We start from the raw sequence: 23,346 nt of genomic DNA on the forward strand, positions 1-23,346 counted from the left end.
AAATTTTACAGTAACAGGATTAATCAAGCAGAACTCAACGACAAATTATCAGGTGTAACTTACCTCTTTACTGAGTAGGCATTTTGACAAAAAAAACATTGTGCAGTAACCAATGGTAGTTTTAACATATCAGTGAGATACATTTTATATGATCAAAATCAACACATGCAACATATTGATGAAATAAACACAGCGGAGGATGGAAATATTTTTACACTTGAATACAATTTTATTTTACAGTGACTATCAGCAAACTAACAAGTTAAATATTGTGCCTTAAGTTCCGTACATGAGAGTGATACAGCAAAGTTTGAACACTATGTCTTTCAATATCTATAAATACTAGGGATGCTCCGATCGATCGATCAATGACGGGACACTAATGCAAAAGGCATAGCCTTAGCCCTAGTAGAGAAATCAGAAAATTTACAGTTTGCGAACTGAAATTTACACACTGATTCATTGAAGCTCTACTGCTAACATACATAAATGTACACACAGTCTGTGGAGGATTTTCTCATGAGAATTTAGGAGGGCTACAAACAGTAACTCACTAAAATTTGTCGGAAAATCTTTTTTTTAATGGTGGATGTGTTGAAAATAATATTTAGCATTTATAGCATTTCCTTGACAAACGCTAACATTCTCAGCGCAGCATGTCCACCAAATTTGGGCAGTGTGTTGCTGCTGGATTTTCAGTTCACGCACGCACACAAAGCGCGCACAGGAACGCAACGGCATGTACCAACACATTCACGGGGCCGCAGGGAACTAGAGTTTCCCGTTGGCAAAGGCTCCTTCTTGGAACTGAGGGATGAAGGTCTTGAAGTAAGCCCTGGGGAAGAAGAGGAGGGATAAGGTAAGATCATCGCATATAAAACGTGCAACACTGTTCGTTAATGAAGGAACGATTCCAAACAATGAAGCCTGTAATGACACGATTGCTGGTTAATGGTTAAAAAAAAAAAAATACAGGTGCAAGAAAAAGTAAGTGAACCCTTATTGGATTTCTGCATAAATTGATCACAAAAGCTGAGATATGATCTTGAACTAAGTCGCAACAATCGTCAGTTATACCCAAACAATTTAAATGATAACATGTTCACATCACAACACAGCACGTTACTTTCGGCAATGTCACAGCGCGGGGTGGGAAAAAGTATGTGAACTTATCCACTTTAATAACGGGACCTTTTGCCACGAAAATGATGACATTTTGGAGCATTCCTGTTTAAAAAACATTCCATTTCAGCAATATTGAATTTGTTCCTGACAGCAACGTCTTCCTCCGTGCTGCCCCCGATGGCATCCAGTCTTGTTTAATGTTTTACTTTTTGCAGATTTGTCAACATAGATGTTGGGCTTTGCCGAGAGATTGCTCTCCAAGAGAGTAGCAACAGCCTGAACCTTTTTCATTGCTAGACAATCTGTCTTTCCAATCACAGATGAATAACACCAAGGCTTTTAGAGATACTTTTGTAACCCTTTCCAGCTTTACGCAAGCAAACCATTGGCATTGCTTTTTTGCCAAGAGCAAACTCAAAATGTGTGTGCTTTTTTTTTTTTTTACAGGGTAGGGCAGCTTGAACTAGCACCTGCACTCGTATTACAATGATTGGACTCAAGGTTGGCTGACTTCTGACATCAACTTGCTCTTAGAGAAGCCAGTTGTATTTTGTCCACTCCGCAGTGTGAATATCTATGTGGTGTATCGAATAAAGATGAAAAGATATACAGTGGAACTCCACTTTTCACAGGGGACTGAGCCCAACGGTGAATAGCTAATTTCAAGAATTGATGCGCCCCTAAAAGTGATTGTAATTGCAAATATTAATAGTTCAAACCATAAATACAGCACATACTATAATCACAAAACACTTAAATAGCATTTCAAATTCTCAGAAACCTCATAAGACATTAATGTCCACTTAAAATGATGCTCCGATAAACAGCTTACTCAAGGCATGCGCTTTTAGTTTTGATGGTGGCACCCATGGCAAAATTGTTTGTGACATTTCTCGACATCAACTTTTGTTTTTGTTTGTACTGCTGCTATTTTGTGTATTTAGAGTTTGCACTCGGTTGTACTGTGCATGAAAGGGTTCAATGAGACGACAAGGCATATTTCACAACACAAGCTACGATTCACAACTCAAGGCAACGACGATTCACTGTCAATGAGACTTCAGGTTGGGTGGCCAAAAATTGGGCAACATCAGCGTAAAATATCTAAAATGAGCAGCAGAGAAGTGATTGGACAATGAAAAAGTCTGTCTTGAACAAACTGCCAAGAAAGTAGCTCTCTGCTCTGCTGGCCGGGACCGCACCAAACCCAGTTGGTTACTTTCGGCAACTTGTTAGCCTCCTATGAGCAGCACTAACGCTTCCGAGGATTTTCCGGCACCGAGCCCAAGTGGACGAAGTAGCCGTCAGCCGACGTGACCAAGACGGCAATGGACACGCCGCAAGAGAAGCAGGCTATATGCCAAGGTAAACAACCACTGCTAACTAGCCTTTTGCTAGCCAGGGTCCGGTCTCTCGACAGCAAGATGGATGAGCTGAGAGCAAGTATACCTAACGAACAGCAGAACTTCAGGAGGTGGAGAAAGTCCACCTTGATGGACATTAAAGCGCTGATTGTAAAGTGCAGACCTTTTCACTCCACAGGGCGGTCAGTGTTGTGTTAATACTGGCAAAACAGTACAAACAGAAACAATAAAAAAATAAAAAAAAGTGCTTTTATTTGGTACTAATTCCAATCTGAAGAATGCTGACTTCGACGAACAAAGGATCTGATTGAAGAACAACAATAAGCATACTTACAACTTTCACTGCTATTAAAGTGCACTAAATAGCATGTAATTGAGCGTGAATTAAGGTCTTCATTCAGACCTTCACCACGCTAAGGCCATCGAGGCAAAAACGGTGCTTCATATTCTCGTGACAATTGTCCTAAATAATTTCCACGAGACCTTAACTGTGAACAAGTCCTGTATTGACATTTGTGCTTACTTTGCCCTTTTGGCCATTTCATTGCCGTCCCAGCGTGGGCTGTAAGGATACGACTTCTGCACTTGAGAATAAAGCTGCCCGCTGCTGGTGAAGTGGTACACGGACTGGAACGTGAGGGTGGGCTGGTCTCTGGGAAAGTACAGTGGGAGATCCACTACAAAGGAGACGACGGACACAATGAGGGCATTTCTTGATAAGGGAGTTGTGCTGTGCTGTGGTTATCACAGCTTGACAACAGGGTGCTGTGTGTCTTTGGGTGATGCTCCTACCGTGTACTAGGAAGCAAAAGTCTTTCCACATGAGTAGAAGGGTAAGCTTTGTAAATCCCTCGGCATCATACTCCACCACTCCCCTGCAACACACACACACACACACACACATAGTCACGCACTGATTATATATACACCATGGAGTCTAGTAAAAGATTAGAGGCAGAGACAAATGAATGGCCGCCGAAGCCTTGAGTAGAGGACGTGATCCTCGCTTGTTAACTCACATTCCAAAGTGGCTGAGGAATGCAGCAATGTACTCCCGCCTCTTGTGGTAGCCTTGGATGACATACTGCACCTTCACACAACAAAACAGGGGGATTACTTTAAAAGCAAAACAGCAACAGGATAGATGAGGCTTTACAGGTGTAATTATACTGAATCTTGTTTTGTGGACATTTTTTTTTCTGCTTATTTTATTGTGAAGCTCAAGGGATGCATGAGCACAATGCGCTCATGTCATTTACGCGAGGGAAGGTGGTAGAAGCATGTGTACGTAATTTGATTCAAGGAGTGGAAACATGACAACGACTTCAGAGAAAACAAATGTGAGGGGAAAAAAATGACAATGCTGAAAATGTGGGAGCATTTCCAACGAAGCAGCAAGTTGAACACCGGTGACACAATTGTCGTAACGGACCCTGCATATCAAAAGCACGTTTCTCAATCGCGTCAATCTTGCAACATCTTCACCAAAGACACGCAGAATGGAGCGAAAGACCTGTGACGAGGTACAATTAACGTAGCACAAATCAGTGACATTACCGTTGTTGTACATTGTGAACAATGTTAGCCCTACTGTCAAAGTTGTGGACAGTTTACACGATGGTGACAATTACAGTATGCTCACGACCATAACATGACTTCATTCAGGATGATTGTCATATTAAGAGGGACACTTTTGCTCAACGTTTAACCAATGAAATTGCCTAACACGTCACAGTGGACCAATGAGACTGTTTGAGGTCACGCTTGTATTGAATCTTCACATCAGCCATGGTTTGTATGGCGCCTTGTGTTCCTATTAAAATTAAACCAAATGACCAAACGGAATGAATGTGACATGATCGATTCTGATCTGCCGTTTTCATGTGCCTCGACATAAATGGGCACAACTGTTTTATAGCCGTGTGATCAGCAGAGATTGATGTAAACATCACAAGTAGTTTAAAATAAGTTCTCCCCGTCGCAGATGATCTCGGGTAGGACGTTGCCATTTTCAAGTTTGTAACCAAAGATGTCACCATGCATTTACATCAAGACAGAGCAGGCGCAGAACGGATGCAGCGATCAATGACTTCTGAGAAGCTCCTGTGTTAAAGAAAAACAAACAAAAAACTTTTACCGGTATTTAAGGTAATTAAGTCAAATGGCTTATTCACTTTTTGTTTTCTCAAATTATAGTTACACCGAATACTTGAGTATTCGATAACATTTTTAGTAGGATACTCAAAAATAAAAATATTTGATAGCTGCAGCCCTATAAACAACTCAATTCAAAATTTGATTTCTAAATGTTTGTGAAATTGTCTCCATAGTTTGTATAAACGTTTTAATCACCAGTTTTGAATTCACTCCCAGCAACCTCCCCCTTTAAAGGAAAAAAAATGTTTGGTTGCGTGCATGCATGCGTGTAGAACCTCAGCCGCTCAACTGAACCTCCTGCCACCCCAGGTAAAACTTTCGAGAACCACCACTGAGTACCATTAAATTAACCCACAATTATCCTCATGAGAATCATGCGTGGCCTATAAGCGATCTAGACTGACTTTGGCGAGAAGATGGCTACCCTCTAAACCAGGGGAGTCAAACTCATTTTTGTCGCAGGCCACATCATAGTTATGGTGTCCCTCGGAGGGCCGTTACAACTGTGAACCCACAGAAATGTATGATCGCCTTATATTATCACACATAAACAACAAATTGATGGATAACTACTTTTGAAATCAGAAGCCAGTAATCGTTTGTTCAACTATTTTTCAAGATATTTTAAAGGAGGGATTGGTAACAAATGTTTGCAATATCTGATATGTAGTGCTAAAAGTGAAGACAATTAGAAAGAAACATGTCAAGTCAACACACATGATATGCTTTCGCGGACCACATAAAATGATGTCGCGGGCCGGATCTGGCCCCCGGGCCTTGAGTTTGATGCCTGTGCCCTAAACGCACATTTAATTCTCATAAGAACATGTTGCACTGAGGATCAAATTCAGCAGTGATGGGCAGTTCATGATGTTCAAGGAAATGTTAAATGAATGAAAATGAAAATCCTAGCCCGTAAAAGGCACATAGGACATTTTTATGAGAAATTTAACAGCATTACTCTTGGAAGGGACAGTAAAGAGTGATTAAAAACTACAACTCCTTGGTTTAGTGGTATTTTTTTGTACATTGTGTAAATGTAAGAAGAATCCAAGTTGAGAAGCATTCAGAGTGAACCTGCCCAGAATGTCAACAATGCAGCGGCTGGGAGAAACATTAACAGGGGTCAAGATTGTAATGGTCGCTTTCAGTTTACCGGGCAGATGAATTGCAGATCAAAAAGTACCTTTACAAGACATCTTTGTGCACACACCTGCACACATGCATCAAGTCTTTTATTTTAGAGCCTGACAGTCAAATAAGATGTCAAATTTAAAGCTCCAATCATACAATCTAAGAAATGTAACTTAAAAGGAACTGTCACTTTACATATAAGCTATGGTCATACCGCAGGCAAATGCGAACCAGTTCGGATTTTTTTGCCCATACCTGTATCAGATTTTTTTATGACAGCCTGAACGGCTTGATTCCGATTTTTTCAAATCCGACCTGGGTTGTTTTCATATGTGGTCCTAAATCGATTTCAATGTGACCGCAGTCTGAACGGCCAGGTTGCATATATCCGACATTGACCTCATCCGGAGCCAAAAATCACAGGCAGACGGAAAGTGCTGGCAGCAGGGGATCAAATCTGCTAAATTGTTTTGAGTAACACTATTGACTTTATATTTGATTTTAATTTTATCCCACTTGAAACATGAAGCATAAAGTGGACATTTATGGTGATAGTAGTAATTCAGCCACGTTTCAGATCAATTCATTGATTATGCACGGTTATGATGTGACGTCATCGTTAGTGAGTCGGGAGTGAGGTCGTCTCTTCTTCTGCGCATGCGGGTCACTTTGACGACGCATGTGTTCATTGAGGTCGCCTTTATAATGTAATATGAATGCAAAAATCAGAATTGAGCATTAAGACCTGTGGTGTGAACCTAGCCACAGAGTAGTCTCAATAACAATTCCCAGATATTTATTTTTCATAAACAGGTGTCACCTCTGTCTTTAAAAAGGCAGTTTGATTTATTTCTTGAACAAGGCAAGGCACACTTGTCTTAATGGTATAGGTAACGGGGTTGTTCTAGAGATTTTTTTATGTAGTGTCACGAAAACGCACCATTCTGGTGAGTTCAACCAAACCCAGTGTATTGTTTTTTACAATTTGAAACCAATATGAGTTCGACTTAGTGTACACTGCATGCTGGCAGGTGTACCTATCCATTCAGACAACAAGGTCATGGCTTGGTTGGCCATTGAGCAGGTGAGAATGCCAAGAGCCAGCCAGCCAACCTTGAAGGGGACTGGCTCCAGACAAACAGTGTGGCCAAGTAGATTAATAAGAGGCATGCAACAGCATGAAACCCATTTTGTTACACCTGCCACAATATTCTTTAGCTATCCAGAAGAGCATTTGTATAACTGGACAAGGTTAAGGCTGCAGAGCAGCAGAAGCCCACAACTCTGATATGTAAGAAAAGACAGATGTTCTAGGATGATGGTTAGCAGGCTCCGACAAAGCTTGCTGATGAACCGATGATTTGAATCAGGTGTGTTGGAGAAGGGAAACATCTAAAACATGCAGCATAGTGGCCTCGGAGGACCGGAGTTTGACACTTGTGCTCTAGGAGAAAAAAAATTGCAGTTCTTTCACAAACCATGCCTTTTAATTAGGTTTATTAGTATTGTCATTATTATTATTTGGTATGCAAAAAGAGGATGTTTGGCATAAGTTTGGTTTAGAAGAGGGCTGTCATGGATGAGGACGAATGGGGCATATTTATAAATGGCCTTAACCCATTAAGGACGGGAGCGCATATCCGCATTTCTACCACTAAGGCCGGGAGCGCTGTTGCACGTTTCTACCTTTAATGCTGGGAGAGCGTATACGTCATTTTCTTTTTTTAATCCAATTCTCGGTCTTCTAGCAAATAAAATGCATCGGAATATACACGTGACGGTGTCGTAACTCCTCGGAGGATGTCGGTAATGTCCGCCAGTAATGGCGGACGCCGTCGAAGTGGAACTAGTCGAACGTGATATATGGTTAGGATATATGTTTGTGGACAATGACGATATCTACGTCTCTGTAACAGAATAACATTTACCACTCGATTTTTAAAAATCAAAAATAGTGCCTTCTCTTGCACTGATAAAAAAAATTAATTCATTTTTACATCTTTGATTGAAACAGTAATGATTAATAAACTTGGACCGGTTTGAAAACCACATGTCTAAGCTTTCAATTTCTTTTGGAATTATGTTTCTATCTGCTACAGGAGTGAGATATTGATTATTTTCTAGGTGTTGAATTTCCAGGAAAACTTCAGCTTTTTGAGGGCGATTCCAAAGACAACCTTAGGTTTTGGGGAGCTGTTGAGTCAGGCACTTTAGGTCTTAATGGGTTAAACAAGGAAACAAAGTCAAGACAATAAAGCAGGGGTGGCCAACCACTCAAACGCAAAGAGCCACAATTTTGACTGTTACTGCAAAGAGCCACAGCATACACAAGCATGCATAAACTGCTCTCTTGCATCCTCTCACTCCCTAACACTCGTTTGCATGTTTTGACAACATGTTTTTCATGGTATGTATCTCTGTAGTTCGTGAAATGTTTTAAGCAAGTGGATATGAGTGCTTCATGAATTTTGGGAACAACGATATGTACTTTTCTGCCTGACCTTTAAGTGAACAACCTGTGTTTGAGAAGTTCATTCCTGGTTGATGTTTGAATGGAAGGAACTCAAGCGCCGCTGAAGATTTGAAGCCTGGAAAGGTTTGAATGATGCCCAGGCAGAATGGCTTGCCATTACGTATTTGGTAAGCCAACACTACTCAACTTTTATCACGGTATTGATATCACGGTATGATATTTATTGCAATATCATGTGAAAGCTCACAGCACTGCAATAAGCCTCACTGTATCACAGAAAAGTTCACAGTACACGGCCTGCTCACTAATTTGACAGTATCATATTACTTATTAATATCATTAGAAATGTGATACTGCCTAATGACAGTGATTTGTTTGCTTATCAAGTCAGAAATACAGGAACACTCTGAATAAAGGCAACATAGGTATTAAAATAATCACATTGTTAATTTCTTTTTCTGTGCATCCTGAGTTGCTTGAATTTGGAGGGCATCTTTGATGTATTGTCCGGGGCAAGGGCTTGAAGTCAGGCCAAATCGGAGGTCTCCACAACCGGTACCGCTCCCTATCAGACGATGGCACGCAGTGATATTGTGAGCCGTCACGCCCGAAGATTGATTGCGAAGCCGAGCTAACAGAGGTGGTCCCGGGGCCGCTAAATGCGTTGAAAATGTCCACAATCAACATGTGCTTCAATTTGCATTAGGTCTATTTTTTTTTTAACTGGAAGATTAATGTACTGTAGCGCCGAGCGCACACGGCTGGCCTTTGTTTACATAACTCAGACAATCCTCAGGGTATTTTTCAGACGTGTATATTATCACGTGGGTTATGCAGCCAATTGGGCACCGGTATTGCGAATACTGGCGCCCGATCGGCCACGTGACACCAACCCAAATGGTGCGCTTAAATGCTACACTGGCGGGCAAAATTACATTTTAACAGCTCATTATTTTGCAGCAAAACAAGACCTGGACGATAGCAAGGAACTTTTAGCACCATTCACCCCTCACAACATATACAACGAATGGGGTTGATGGCGCAATGTGCCCAGCTAAGCACATTTTTGGAAAGGGCTTCACAAACCGCATGAAACCTGCCAAAGAGCCGCATGCGGCTCGCAAGCCGTGGATTGATCATCTTAATATACTCAATGGCAAATGTAGTTTTTCACCTAATTAAGAAATCTTTTTTTTAATATCCACAGATTAAAACCATACAACAAAGTCCGCTGTTCAAAACCATTTTACTTCAAGTCCCAGTCTACTTAGTGGAGGATCGAATTTTCTGGAATAATTGTTCCATTCAGCATTTGCTCTCAATAAAACCAGACATGAGAGATGAATATAATTATTACCTTTAATTGCAAAATTCCAAAGAGGCCACTTCAATTTTTGACAGACTTTAGGTCAATACTAGTGTTGTTCCGATACCACTTTTTGGCCCCAATACCGATTCCGCTACCTGGCTGTGCAGTATCGGCGGATACCTTACCGTTTGAAAAAAAATCCAAAATAAGCACAATTTTTTTTGTAATTCTAAAGAATTGCACTCACTTGGATGTAAAATTATTCACATTTAAATCATCACTTGTGAAGTATCTGTAATAAAATATACACACAAAACACATGCTTTGAAAGCAGACGCGCACAATGGTTGTCAAATCTTCGTGACCACTTAACACCATCACAACATACAAGGTTATGATCTGATGACTTTTTACTTTTCAATCAAGATTTACTTCGCACTGCTGTTCAACATGAATTTGTTAATTATATAGGTATACAAATTTCATATACGTTAATGGAACACTACAGAACATTTTGCTGAGCGATGTGAGGTAAACAAACTCGTATCTTTGTTAGCAGATAGCAAGCTAGGGCGAGCTCGAAAAGCTTCGACGGGTCATAAAGACGAGTTTATCTGGACACGAACCATTTCATGAAAGACGTTTTACACCATTAAACTAGTGATCGATGTACTGTGTCAAACAAAACAACATACTTTGCCACGAGACAAAGATCCAGCCGACATGCCCCCAAAGTAATTGCAGGCTCTTGATGGCATCAAAGTCCCCCCAAGCAACTGCCTCCAATGTGACGATGTATGTCCTTATAGCGACCTTTTTCACCAAATTAGACATAAGTAGACCGATGGCCAATAACGCTAATAATGGGTAAGGCTTCTCCTTTTTTTCTTCTGCAAATTCTTCTCATGGCTTATCTGTGACAAGCCAAGGGGGAAGGAGCTGCTTAACTGGCTCCAAGGCGAACTACAGTTCGACCTGAGGTCTGCCATGGATGCCAGGATGTTACCCGTCAGCCTGTCACGTTCTGACGTTCTGATGGGGTCACTCATGTTTTCTTACATTCTGTCAAGGCTTTTTACAGACAAAATATGGGCAGGTTTGGGGCAGGTCCTTCGGACTTGAAGCTCCTTTGCTGGGCCCGACTCTAGTTCTGTATCACCTTTTTTTAAAAAATATACAAGCTAGAACAGAACATTCCTAGCCTGCTTTCAAAGGTAGAAATCAGTCAAGGACAACGGTAATGCTGTAGACAAGAGTTACGTCCTGCTTTCACCTACTCACCAACTACTGCACTGCAATTATTATTCAACACAATATGCATGAATAATGCAGTTTTCTAGTGGTAATCTCCGATTGTGAGTGTGTGTTGAGTCTCCTCTTGCAAAAGCTGTACCACAGACATGCTGTGCTCCCTGCTCAATTGTTTACAGGGGGCAACACAAGCAGATGTTTAGCTTTTCTCAAAAGATGCAAGGCCACATATTCACTAACCTGTTCAAATGGCAGTTTTTTCATGGTATAAACAAACGAGACCTACATAAATTATTTCAAAGTCTTTTCTACCATTAATGTGACCAATATCCTTTACAATCAATTGGAGAAGGGGTGAAAATAAACAACAGAGATAATATAGTTACACAAGTGAGCCTAACACTTGGGATGTGGCTATGTTCAGAATTAACCAATCACATTCAAACTCACGTTAAATGCAAGTCAGAACTCACTTGGCACTATTTATAAAGTGCTTCACATGAACCACATTTTTGTCATCACATTTTACAACACAAGCCATAGTTCGCAGAGAGATCCAACAGCACCAGAAGGATGTCGTTGACAAGAACTGTCGTCCCACAATAAACTGATCAAAAAGGCAGAGGCTGCCAAGAGGAAGGAGCACAGCAAAGGTAAAAAAAAACAATTTAACACTCTATCGCCACAATTCACTAATACATCGGTTCACGGTAAATTTTTAAGCAATTATCTTCAAACATAAGTACATACAAACAAGTCTATAACTGATTTAACAGTGACTTGAATGTTTTGGAATGATCCCGCCAGACTCCAGACCTGAATCTAACCAAAAATATGTGGGGAAATTTGAAGAAGGCTGTTTATAGGAGATGTCATCACAATCTGGCAGATTGGAAGCGTTTTTTTGCAAGAGAGTGGGCAAATATTGCCACATCCAGATGTGTCACACTGATACAACATTGGTCCATTTTTCCTTTAATTTTTTTCTTCTTCAATTGAGTAGCATTAATGGTGGAAAACATTCTGAAATTATTTATCTTTGTCTTATTTTTTAAATACCAAAAGCACCTGGCCACAGGGGTGTCTAGGCTTTATATCGACTGCATGTGTGCATGGCTGCTTCCAGCGAAGTGACTATGGCTAACGATCACACTCATACTGCCCCCCCAAAAAGATTTCCCACCTCCACCTCACTGTGATTTGTTGTTTTATTGGCTGCCTTGATCCTGTAGTGATGCAACACAGGTGATGTGGGTCTTTAGGTATTCTCATCTGCCCGCACCCATGACTGCATCCAATGCATCTATTTACGGTGCTATGTTTGTACTTGTAAGTGTGCACGTGTATGTGTATGTAGAAATAACATCACCAAAAGTGCTTCATATTGTGTTGATGAAGACATTTCTCTGTCAAAAAAACATTGTCATCATCCCCTCTTTTTGTAGACTAAAGAGCAACTGACCTGATATCTGACATCAGAGCAATTGCATGGGTATGTAAGAGCTGATGACATCTGGTTAAATATACACACATGAACCCATAATGCATTTGCCCGTTATGAGTGATTCAAATGAATTTAGACCAACAGCAAAGCAAAGGACTTTAAACTAACTGAGCATGTGTAACAAATGTTATGTCGGCTCTAATGCAACAAACACATTTGCACTGAGTCTGATTACTGGGAGACTAATAGAGAGGGGGTGAAGAGTGCCAGAGTTACCAACAGAGCAGAGTTAGAATTTTTAAGCTTGCCAAAATGCGCTCTTTGAAGTATGCTGAGCTCTTGTATGACATTGTACTTGACTGTGGTTCAATTATTATTATCTTTTTTTAGGTTCTAGATCAAATTCTATTAGGGGCAATTTTTTTCTTGCCCTTTCCAAGGTTGACACACTATAAATGACATTGAGAAGGAATGGGAGGGCAAAGATATCTGGCCTTCAGAGTAGGGTTGGACGATTAATCGAAATTTAATTTTGGTTTCTCTCGATCTTTAAAACTTTCTTATCAGCCGTGCCCATAAGATGTGCATAAGTGCACAAGCGTACTGAAAACAGTCATGTGAGCACCAGATTGGACCTTTTCTACGACGGCTTATTAGGGTCACCTAGCAAGAAAAAAAAAAAGAAAAGACAGATTTGCACCTATAGGCAAGCGATGTGGTGTATCATTCAATAACTGGTGGGTGCATGGGATGGCCCAGTCATTCACTTGACGTCACATCTGTTCCTAACATGGCGGCGGCCATTAAAATGATCTAGGGGGATTATTTTTATTACAAGAATAGACACAAAAATGGTAACACCGGATATTTCTGAAACTTTACAATATTGCTCCGTTTCCCCATCAATACTTTGAAATGGGTCAACGGAGGTAAAGTTTAAGTATCTATCACCTTAATCCCCATAACAGCTTACTGAAGATACAAACGGCCAGTATTGTCGGGGGAAAAAAACAAAAACAAAAACAAAAACAAAAACAAAAGCAACAAACTTGATCATGCACAACTAAAGCGAAACCAAAAAGTAAAAAATTGGAAGCAGAATCCTGCAACACTCCTTTGATAGCCAGTGACTTTTGTTTTCCTATGGGCACTGATTTGAAAGATTATGATTCCAAAATGAAAGCAAAACTGTCTATGTTCAATCATTAAATCAATCATTAAAAGAAATTATTGGAATGCATTATTTCTTTGATGTCTTATGATGGTTGGCAAAAAAACAAAAAAGGGGGTTTGTAAGTGATACACAACAATGCAGTTGCTGTGCAGCAGGCAGCAAAATAAGGTCTGGTAATAACATCTGGAATTTTCATTAGCTTTCTGTTCAGGGTCATGCGTCTTGGTTTTACGTGCAGAGATTTCTCCACATTCTCTGAATCTTTTGATGGTATTATGGACTGTAGATGAGGAAATCCGTAAATTCTTTGCCATTGTATATGGAGAAACATTGTTCTTGAAATGTTGGACTATTTGCTCCCGCTGTTGTTCACAAAATGGTGAACTTCATCCCAACCTGGCTTGTGAACTACTGAGCCTTCCGGGATCCTCCTTTTATATCCAATAATGATACCTGTTTTCAATTAACCTGTTTTTTAGGGTTTTTTCCCTATTGCATTCTTTCAACTTTCCCAGTAATTTTGTTGCCTCTGTCCTCTCTTTTTTTTTTAATGCGTTGCTGGCATCATAATCAAAATGAATGAATGTTTGCCCCCCCAAAAATATATAAATAAAAATAAATAAATAAATAAATAAAAAATGGGTTCTCAGTTTGAACATGAACTCATTCAAGAACGTGAACATTTTCAGGCCCTCTTTTACCCTAACGTTTGAAAAAAAAAAGAAATATAAGTTCCTGGGAATGAATGGCAAGGCTGTGAAAAGACAAATTCATCAATGGCAGTAAATAAGTTAAATAAATACAAATTGTCTTTGTAGTGTATCAAATTGAATATAGGTTGAAATGGATTTGCAAATTGTATTCTATTGTTATTTACTTTTTATACACAATGTTCCAACTTCATTGGATTTGGAGTTTCTGTATACCTGGCATTTTTTTTAATTCATCCAAATTTGGCACGATTGTTAAACAAGTCTTTTCTTGTCAACGTTGCCATTTTATAACGCTCCGCCTTCAGTCCTTGTAGGAAACATACGAGTAACATCTGCGCATGTCCGGGAGCTTCTGTTCTTCTTCATTTTTGCGAGGTTACTACGTGTGCTCATGTGAGATTTCTGCCTCTGAGGAATTTGGTGGTGGAAGAGAATCGTGTGTGTGGAGCTCAGTGTTGACATTATCAGAGCACACCAGACACAGTACGGCCAAAAGTATTAAATGCCTGATTTTCTATCTTTGTGTAGGGTCTGTCACAGATTTAAAAAAAAAAAAAAAAAAATCTTTTAAGATCTGAAATACCTTTATGTGTGTACCTGGTTGAAGGACTTCACATGCTGATATTGTACTTGTTCTGGACTTTTAAAAAATTGGAGAATTGAAACATATAACCCCTGGCAAAAATTATGGAAACACCATACTTGGAAGATTTTCACTCAGTTGTTTGATTTTGTAGAAAAAAAGCAGATCACGGATATGTCACAAAACTAAAGTCATTTCAAATTGCAATGTTCTGGCTTTAAGAAACACTCAAAGAAATCAAGAAAAAAATGTGTTAGTCACAGTTACTTGTTTAGACCCCACAGAGGGAAAAAATGGAATCATTCAAATCTGAGGAAAAAAATATGGACTCACAAAAAAAAAAAAAACACTTCTACACACTCCTGGTACTTTGTTGCTCCACCCCTGACTTTTATAACAACTGGAGGTCTCAGAGGCATGGACCTAATGAGTGATAAACAGAACTGATCATCAATTTGGCTCCAACTTTCTCTGATTACTTTTGCAAGATTAGTTTGACAGGTCAATGCCTTGCCCTGGGATTTGTTTGATTTTCTGTATGTGAAATATCCCATTTACTTTGGGAGATTTCTTGCAGTTCGGTCACAAGTGTTGACTCCAGTTACCTCCCATTTGTTTTTCATTTGTTTCGCAGAGGATTTTCTCTTTTCAAATATTGTTTCATTGATATCTCTTGCGTTGAAGCCATAGTTTATGTTAGTCCACTTGGTGCAACAGCCCTCCAGAGTGTGATCACTCCTGTTTAATTGCAGACTAACAAGCAGACCTAATCCAATGCAGGTCCAATGCAAGCCCAAACGTTGAAAGACATTTGAAATGTCTTTAGTTTCGTCTCATGTCTGTGATCTGCTTTTGTTTTCTAGAAAATTAAACAACTGAATGAACATTTGCCAGGAGTTGTAGTTTCATTGTAAAATAAAATAAAATAAAATAAAAAATATAATAATAATAAAAATAAAATAGAAATGACGTTTTCTGATGATTCCTCTGATTTGGCTGTAGACCACCATAGGGCAAAAAAAAACAACAAAAAAAACAAACAAAAAAAAACACAACCAACAACCAGTGTCTGCAAATATCAAGTGATTTGTTTCATGTCACTTTGTGACAGGCTAAAGGTTGACGTCAACCCTGCTTACAAACAGGTTCTCAAGTTTAAGAAAAGAAAGACGGTTGGTACTGTTTTAAGTTTCTTTATTAGAGATGTTTTAAGAATATATTTGTGTATTGGATGGATTACACAAGAAACATTGGAAAACAAGATGTTAACAAAACATGTTCGCTCACTTCTCTTTTCTCACACAATGAGAATTCAAGATGACCAATTTGAGTAAAGATAATGTCACTTCAAGTTGAGCCTGTTTGCGCACAGTCAATTAAGGGGAAACAGAAGAAAGACTTATGAGCTGTACGTATGGTTTGATAAATGGAGATTGACTGGTTCTGATGTTCTTAAGATAGCTATGGATTTCAGGTTTTAGCATTGATTTGGGGCATTCATTCATTCTCTCAGTGTTGCAAAACATTACAATATTTTACAATCATGCTCTACGGCAAAACAACTGTTAAATATGCTGTACTGTGCTGTGTTCTTGATCAGCTCTAATGCTGCTAGAATTAAAGAACCAGAGGGACCCAGGTCATTCGGGGACTCCATCACGTGGAAATCCAGGTAAACGGAAAGGGTACATCTGAAGCAATGCTCATTTTGTGTGTGCGTGTTTATGCATGGGCGGGGGTGGGGATGCATGTTGACTTCCCCTCAGGATAAATGGCATTACATCCAGTCTACACGGCAGACCTACCTGTCAACCTACGGAGACCAAGGAGCGCTCAGACGGCCTGTGGATGTTGGCCAGAGCGCCCACATGGGCAGATGACGGACACATGTGCATGAATGCACAAACGCACGTCAACACAAACATAGGCTTGAGAAAAAACAATCTTGATTGGGCACACGTTTTGTGGTATCGCGGCAGTAAACTATATCTTGAAGAGCCATTTCTGATGACCCATATTTCAGAAATGAGGTTTTGGCATAATCAAAAAGAGAATGATCTCAGCCTTCCAATGATATATCTATCACTGCGCTACACTACTCATTACATCATTATTATTATTCATTACAGTATTACCACTGATATGAATGGGTACATAAGACACGCTTCCTTTGACTTGCAAGCCTACTACACTACTCGAACAAACACCAATAAACCAACCAGTATTTAGTTGCTATTCTAGAGTTCACGGAGATTGTTTCTGGAAAATCCTGTGGATTCCCGGCCTAATATGAGTTCATAATTAGGGCTGTCGCAAACGCATCTATTTTTAGATTGGATTATCCTATTGATCATCTAATCCATTACACGGGTAATTGACATTTGCGTCTGTTGCCTTATTAATGTCACATTTACTATTCTGCAGCACTTTGAGATTGCTGAAATAAAAAGTACATTACAAATAAAATTCATTATTAAAAAAAAAAAATTTAATGGAGAAATATACACCCTGTAGTTTTGAGGCAAGTTCAGCGTTGTAGCTTGCAGATATACCATGGGTGCAAAGATATGATAAGATACATGTGTAGTGAATACGGAAAGTTTTGACAGTGCATTCTTATCAAATGTGCATGCTTTGGATTAGCTCCACTAACGGTCGTGACATGGTTAGGGATTAGGGAAAGGTCGTGCTCTGCTCTGAAAGCACACACTCGCACTTTCGGGTTGCACACACTGTCAGACATTGATGCGGGAGAGTTTGTTGTTGTTTGTTGTTGGGGCCCCGGGCAGGCATGAGGTGTGCTCAAGAGAACAAACTGCAGTGTTGTGTGTGGCTTCTTACTGTTGGCGGAAAAGGACGTTTTTACCGTTACTACCATATTCATATTTTTTACGGTAGATAGTGTTTTTTGTTAATTTATTTATTTCACTTGTTGTATTATGGCTATTTTGTTGTTGTCTGTTGTGAAATGCGCGATATAAATAAAATTGTATTGTACATTGTGTTCTGAGATCGAAAGCTGTTGATCAACATTAAACTTCATCCAATCAAAACCTTTTTGTGGTCGGTCCTGTAATGTGGCGCTAAAGCTGAGTCTAAACACGGAAACTCAAAGAAACATCCAAGCCGCAGAAATGTGTTTTACATTGACAAATACTAATAATCTCCTACGTCGATCATGTCACCAATGAGGTCCTTCAGTATCTCAACACCGATAAACATCTGCTCTCGACCATTGAGAAGCGACAACTTAAAGTCCTGGGACGCTCTCGTCGAAAAGGAAAATTAGAAGATGTGAGCCCCGGCAGAAGGATCGCAGGAACTAGAGTGTGAGACGGTCAGAGAAAATGTTTTTGCAAATTTCCAGTAATTAAGGCCAAAATGATAATTATGGGAAGCTGCCCCAAATTGGGCAAACTGGCATCAACACACAAAATGTTTATATTTCGTTTGACCGGGTGACACATTAGAAGAAGCCAAGTTAGCCGATTTTTGCCAGCCCAACGAGTCATAATGACAAAGAATTGTGACATGACGGAAGGGAATCGTCAGCTTGATATGAACACTCGTATGTTGGTGATTCCCAGCGTGGATATCTATGACAACAGAAAAGTAATGAGTGATTGTTTTGCGATATTTACTGACTTATTTAAGTATCTTTTACGAAATGCAATTTTTGAACACTTTCCAATATTTCATTAAAACGAAAACTTTTAACTGATGAAAGGGGTATAAGTTTGACCTGGAGAACTATTATTGCCTCGTATCTCTGAATCTAAAAGCGCTTCTGCCGACTCATTTGGCTATGCAGGGTCACTGCGTGTGTGAAGCGATTTTGCTTCGATTCAAAGACAGTACTTGTACATTGACACTAAGTGGTAATTGCTCAATAAATAAAAAATAAATTAATACTGTGTAGTGTGTACAGTGAAAGCATTTTTACCTTGTTGGTGAGTAACTGGCACACCTGAGGGACGTAGTCAATTAAGCATCCTCCGCTAGGGAATGCTGGGATATGAAGTGCAGAGGCACCTCCCAGAGCACTGTTTGAAAAAAAAAAAGGACAGATGGTAGTTAGACATTTCGGGATAAGACAACAAGTAACATTCACTGTCGACTTTACATGATAAAGTGCATTGGATAGAAACACTCAGCGATCAAAGACTCAACTCAGGCTTCTAACTTGATTCTCCTTCACTCTTTTTGTATTGACATCATATCTGTCTAGTAGCACAGCTCCATTAGCCATTGGTGCATGCTCGCTTAATCAGGAAATCTGCTGCTGCAGTCCCCCAATGACTAACCAACCGAGGTTGTCACTCCCTCATTTTTCTCTCATCTGGGGCAAAATAAAAATGGAATACCCCGAGGACGAGTTAAAGGTCTGAAAGAGACGCTTAGTGGCTTTTATTTCATTTTCTGCTGCTGCTTTCGATTTTCATCATATTCTTCATTATAGCAAGATGGTCACGGGCCATTTAAAAATATGTCATTTATAAAGCAGAGAAAAAGTGGACAATTGTAGTTAAGGATCCATAGAAAGATGTACTGTATGACTATAACGGTCTGCAACATTACGCTAAATGTCACATCACATATACCTTGACGAATGTTTAATTTTTCCACAATATAAAATCAATAAAAATAGTACAATTCGTGTAAACGCGAGTCACAGGCCAGTCATGACCACAAATTTCCCCAGAGCAGCAATGCATTGGCAGACGTCAGTACGTTCCCACATTTTTTTCTTCTTAATCTTGATTGACTGTAAACCTGAGGTCAAACCAAGGTTGCAGAGAACTGTAAAGTATCAAAAATAAAGTATGATTGTGGGAGTAAGAGGGAGGAAGGTGGAGCACAGAATCATCTGTTTTACCTTAGCGTCATCACCCAAATCTTTATGGGAAACATGTTGTAATAGAGTTCAGCAAAAGGTCAGCAATGACTGGACTCATAGTTTTGACGAGAGCTGATGCAACTCTGAATACTCCTCTTTGTCAAAACTGCTGGTTCCTCATCTGCTGCTCTGTCATGACAACATCGCATCACACCCTGCAGTTTAACCTGTTTGCAGTCGAAACAAGGTCTTTTTCAAAGGAAATCCACCCATGCTGGTATGAAGCGGCTTTTTGTCTCTTGTTGAGCATTTCAAAGACGCTATTTATTTACAGTAGGCTTTGTGCACATAATTAGCATTAGCCTGTGCATTTTACCATACACCAACCAACATTCGATTGGAAATTGCTCACAGCAGTGAAAAGACAAGCCTTTGAAAGGGAAAATCTAAATAATGCCCATCTATCCACCCACAGTTCTAAGAATAGCGTTGCATCATTCAAATGGAAATGCAGACCGAGGAACAAAATACAGTGATTTGTTCGTCACTCATTTGTGTCAAAGGGTTATATGCTTTGCTTTTACAACCCTCTTTCAAAAGGAGACTAATTAGACAGTGGTCATTTGAGGTCCATCTCCAAAAAATATGACTTACCGAGTAAGCTCAATTCACATATATTCTCCTGTGATTAGACAACAATAAAAGCATTGTAATTTTTTTATTTTAATGACATACATTAAAATGAAAACAAAACAAAACAAAAAAACAACAGACTTGGCTTTACGCCCCAAGAGAATAACAAGTAAAACTAAGGCACACAGCAAACACTTAAACAGCATTCTAATTATAATATAAATCAAAGTCCGACATCTTAAGAACAGTTCCTTAACTCATCATCAGTCATTTAAGGCTACAAATTGGAGAAACGTCTGTGTAATTTTAACATGTAATTTTAGAACATAACTAAATTGAGTTTATAATGGTCACGTCATTGCCATAGTGAGCCCGTGTTTTAAAAACTGGTAGTTTGATGGCCCCCTCATAGTAATCATAACTACTAATTTGCACAGAGATTAAGCCACTCAATACTCGTTACTTTGTCGTCACTCTGCATAAAAGTAAAGAGTTGAAAATATTACATTTATAAACATTTACAGGCATGGTTCACATGGAAAAGCAGTTGTGCCTCTGCTGTACGAGGTGTGTCAGAAAGGTTCCAGGAATGCTATAACAAAAGTTTAGATATTTCAAATTCCAACAGAAACTATGTTTTCTCCTTCAAAATAATCCCTCCATAGTCCAACGGTTTCCCACTACCACACCTTCATGCAGTCCTGGAAGGATTCTTGAAGGGCCCGGCAAAGTCGTCACCACGACCATCAAGATACCGGACCTTCTGTTACTCCCTTTACAACGACTACAATGCTGTATCGGATTGTTCCAAAAAACAGTCTCCTGTGCTAGTCGACCTGAGTGTTCAGAATGAGTGTACAGTAAACTTTTACTTTCCAAGCGGCCCAGTTAAGAGTCTTAACTGGTGGCACGGCTCTCCCCACTACCCACACAGGCTGGAGTCATGCAAACGTGGTGCCTGGCACGACCCCTCTGAGCAATGCGGCTTACTGTATGACATATTTACAGTACCAGTGTGCATGAACATATGAAAACAAACACACACTCGTGCTCAATGTGACAGGGTTGCCTGTGACTTCATCAACCAGAGAGATTATGTTCTGTGACTCAGGTGGATGGTGACGAGGCTCAGCTTGTTTGTTTATGGGGGGGATTTGTGTGTGTGTGCGTGTAATATGTGTGCATACAGTGACACTGCGAGAGCAGTAAATAGCTCTGTTGCAAAGGGTGCAGACATGAATCATGAATCAACCAACGTGAAAGATAAAGCAAAAGAGTAAATTCAGATGACGTTTCAAAACAGCAACATTTCCATTTAAATTACCTTCTTCATTTCCTAAAAAACTGTGGTGGCTTCCCAGGATCCCATATGCTCCTATCTGACTAATACTGGATGCCAATAAGGAATGAAAATGTACATCCCATTTGTAAAGTTAAACAATTATGCTTCAAGTGCCCACAGCCCTGTACAAAATGATGTCGAAATATTAACTTGTAACAAACCTTTGATGTATTGTTGACGAAAAGAAACACTCCTCTGACTTTGTTGTCAGCGGAGGGAAAGTTTTGATTGCTGCCTAATTAGTCATGATGATTAGTATATCATTAACAATAGGTTTTAGTCACATGGGTAATTATGTTAACGAGGCACAGAGAACATTGTAAGACAAAAGGAGTTTTGAAATTGACAGATTTCTGTAAACATCCGCCAATGGAAGTTCTTAAGCGAAATGGCCCTAAGGTCAGCCAACGTGAAATTGGACCAACATCTGAGGGAGACAAGTAAGCTTCTAAAGTAGCATAAAAGCCCATCGGTTGAACTATCATCATGCATTCGTTAACAAAGAGTGCACTATCTTATGATAAGAAAGGGACTTACAAACACCAATTCCAATGAAGTTGGGATGTTGTGTAAAATGTAAATGAAAAAAGAATACAATGATTTGCAAATCATTTTTAACCTGTATTCATTTGAATACACACTACAAACACTGGATATTTAATGTTGACAGTGATAAACTTTTTGTTTTTCTTTTTTTTCCTCTACTTTAATTTTGAATTTGATGACTGTAACACATTCCACTAACGTTGGGACAGGGGCAACAAGACTTAGGAAGCTCAAATAACACCTGTTGGGAACAGTTCACAGGTGAACTAGTGAATTGGAAATAGATGAGTGTCATGATTGAGCATGATAAAAAGCCCATCCCCGATAGGCTCAGTTGCAAGTATGGGGCGAGGTTCACCACTTTATGAACAACCGTGAGAACAAATAGTCCGACAGTTTAAGAACAACGTTTCTCAATGTACAATTGAAACTAATTTAGGCATTTCATCATCTACGGTCCATAACGTCACCAAAAGATTCAGTGAATCTGTAGAGATATCTCTGCATTGAAGCGGCAAGGCTAAAAACCAACACTGAATGACCTTCGATCCTTCAGGCGGCAATGCATTAAAAAACACATTCACTGCGTAAAGGATTGGAAAACCATTGTCAGTAAATGCAGTTTGTCGCTGCATATACAAATGCAAGTTACAACTCTCACTCTAAGTAAATTGCAGAACGATGTGGGCACCATTAACGCTGAAAGGGACATCCAGCTTTTGGAGCAACATTTGCTGCCATCCAAGCAATGTCTTTTTCGGGGACGATCCTACTTACTGTATTTCAGCAAGACAATACCAAACCAGATTCTACACATTCCAACAGTGTGGCTTTGTATTAAAAGAGTGCGGGAACTAGAATACCCTGCCAGCAGCCCAGACCTTTCTCCCATTGAAAATATGTGACGCATTATAAAGTGCAAAACTCAACAGTGGAGACCTTGGACTATTAAAGCGGAAGTCAACCCAAACATATTCTTTTCAAGAATATGTTCCCAGCAGGCCCACTAGTTGAAACACGGCATTCTGATTAATTTTACGTTTGTGGAAAATAAGTTAAGCAGCAAAATGCACTTGTTTTTAGCCATCTCTGGGGGTGGCCATTTTGTCTTCTGTCGACTGAAAATGACATCACAACTGCTCACACCCACCAATCACGGCTGACCTGTTTTCTAATCTGAGCCGTGATTGGTCGTTGTGAGCAGTTGTGACGTCATTTTCAGTCGACAGAAGACAAAATGGCCGCCTCCAGAGATGGCTAA

General features: G+C 39.7%; 1 protein-coding gene across 1 annotated transcript in view; it reads right to left on the reverse strand.

The window, feature by feature from the left end:
- Positions 1-206: 206 nt before the first annotated feature.
- babam2 (BRISC and BRCA1 A complex member 2) overlaps positions 207-23,346 on the reverse strand; it is a 91,487-nt gene continuing 68,347 nt past the window's right edge. Inside the window, exons 8-12 of the mRNA XM_086050415.1 lie at positions 18,671-18,770; positions 3,509-3,579; positions 3,282-3,364; positions 3,013-3,166; positions 207-835 (exon numbers count right to left, since the gene is read on the reverse strand). Coding sequence (XP_085906541.1) covers positions 772-835; positions 3,013-3,166; positions 3,282-3,364; positions 3,509-3,579; positions 18,671-18,770 — 472 coding nt within the window. The 3' untranslated portion in view covers positions 207-771. The remainder of the gene's footprint in view (positions 836-3,012; positions 3,167-3,281; positions 3,365-3,508; positions 3,580-18,670; positions 18,771-23,346) is intronic.

Source organism: Filicampus tigris, chromosome 13 (genome assembly GCF_054856515.1).
Source record: "Filicampus tigris isolate MCC_2025a chromosome 13, RoL_Ftig_1.0, whole genome shotgun sequence".
Classification (NCBI taxonomy): Eukaryota; Metazoa; Chordata; class Actinopteri; order Syngnathiformes; family Syngnathidae; genus Filicampus; species Filicampus tigris.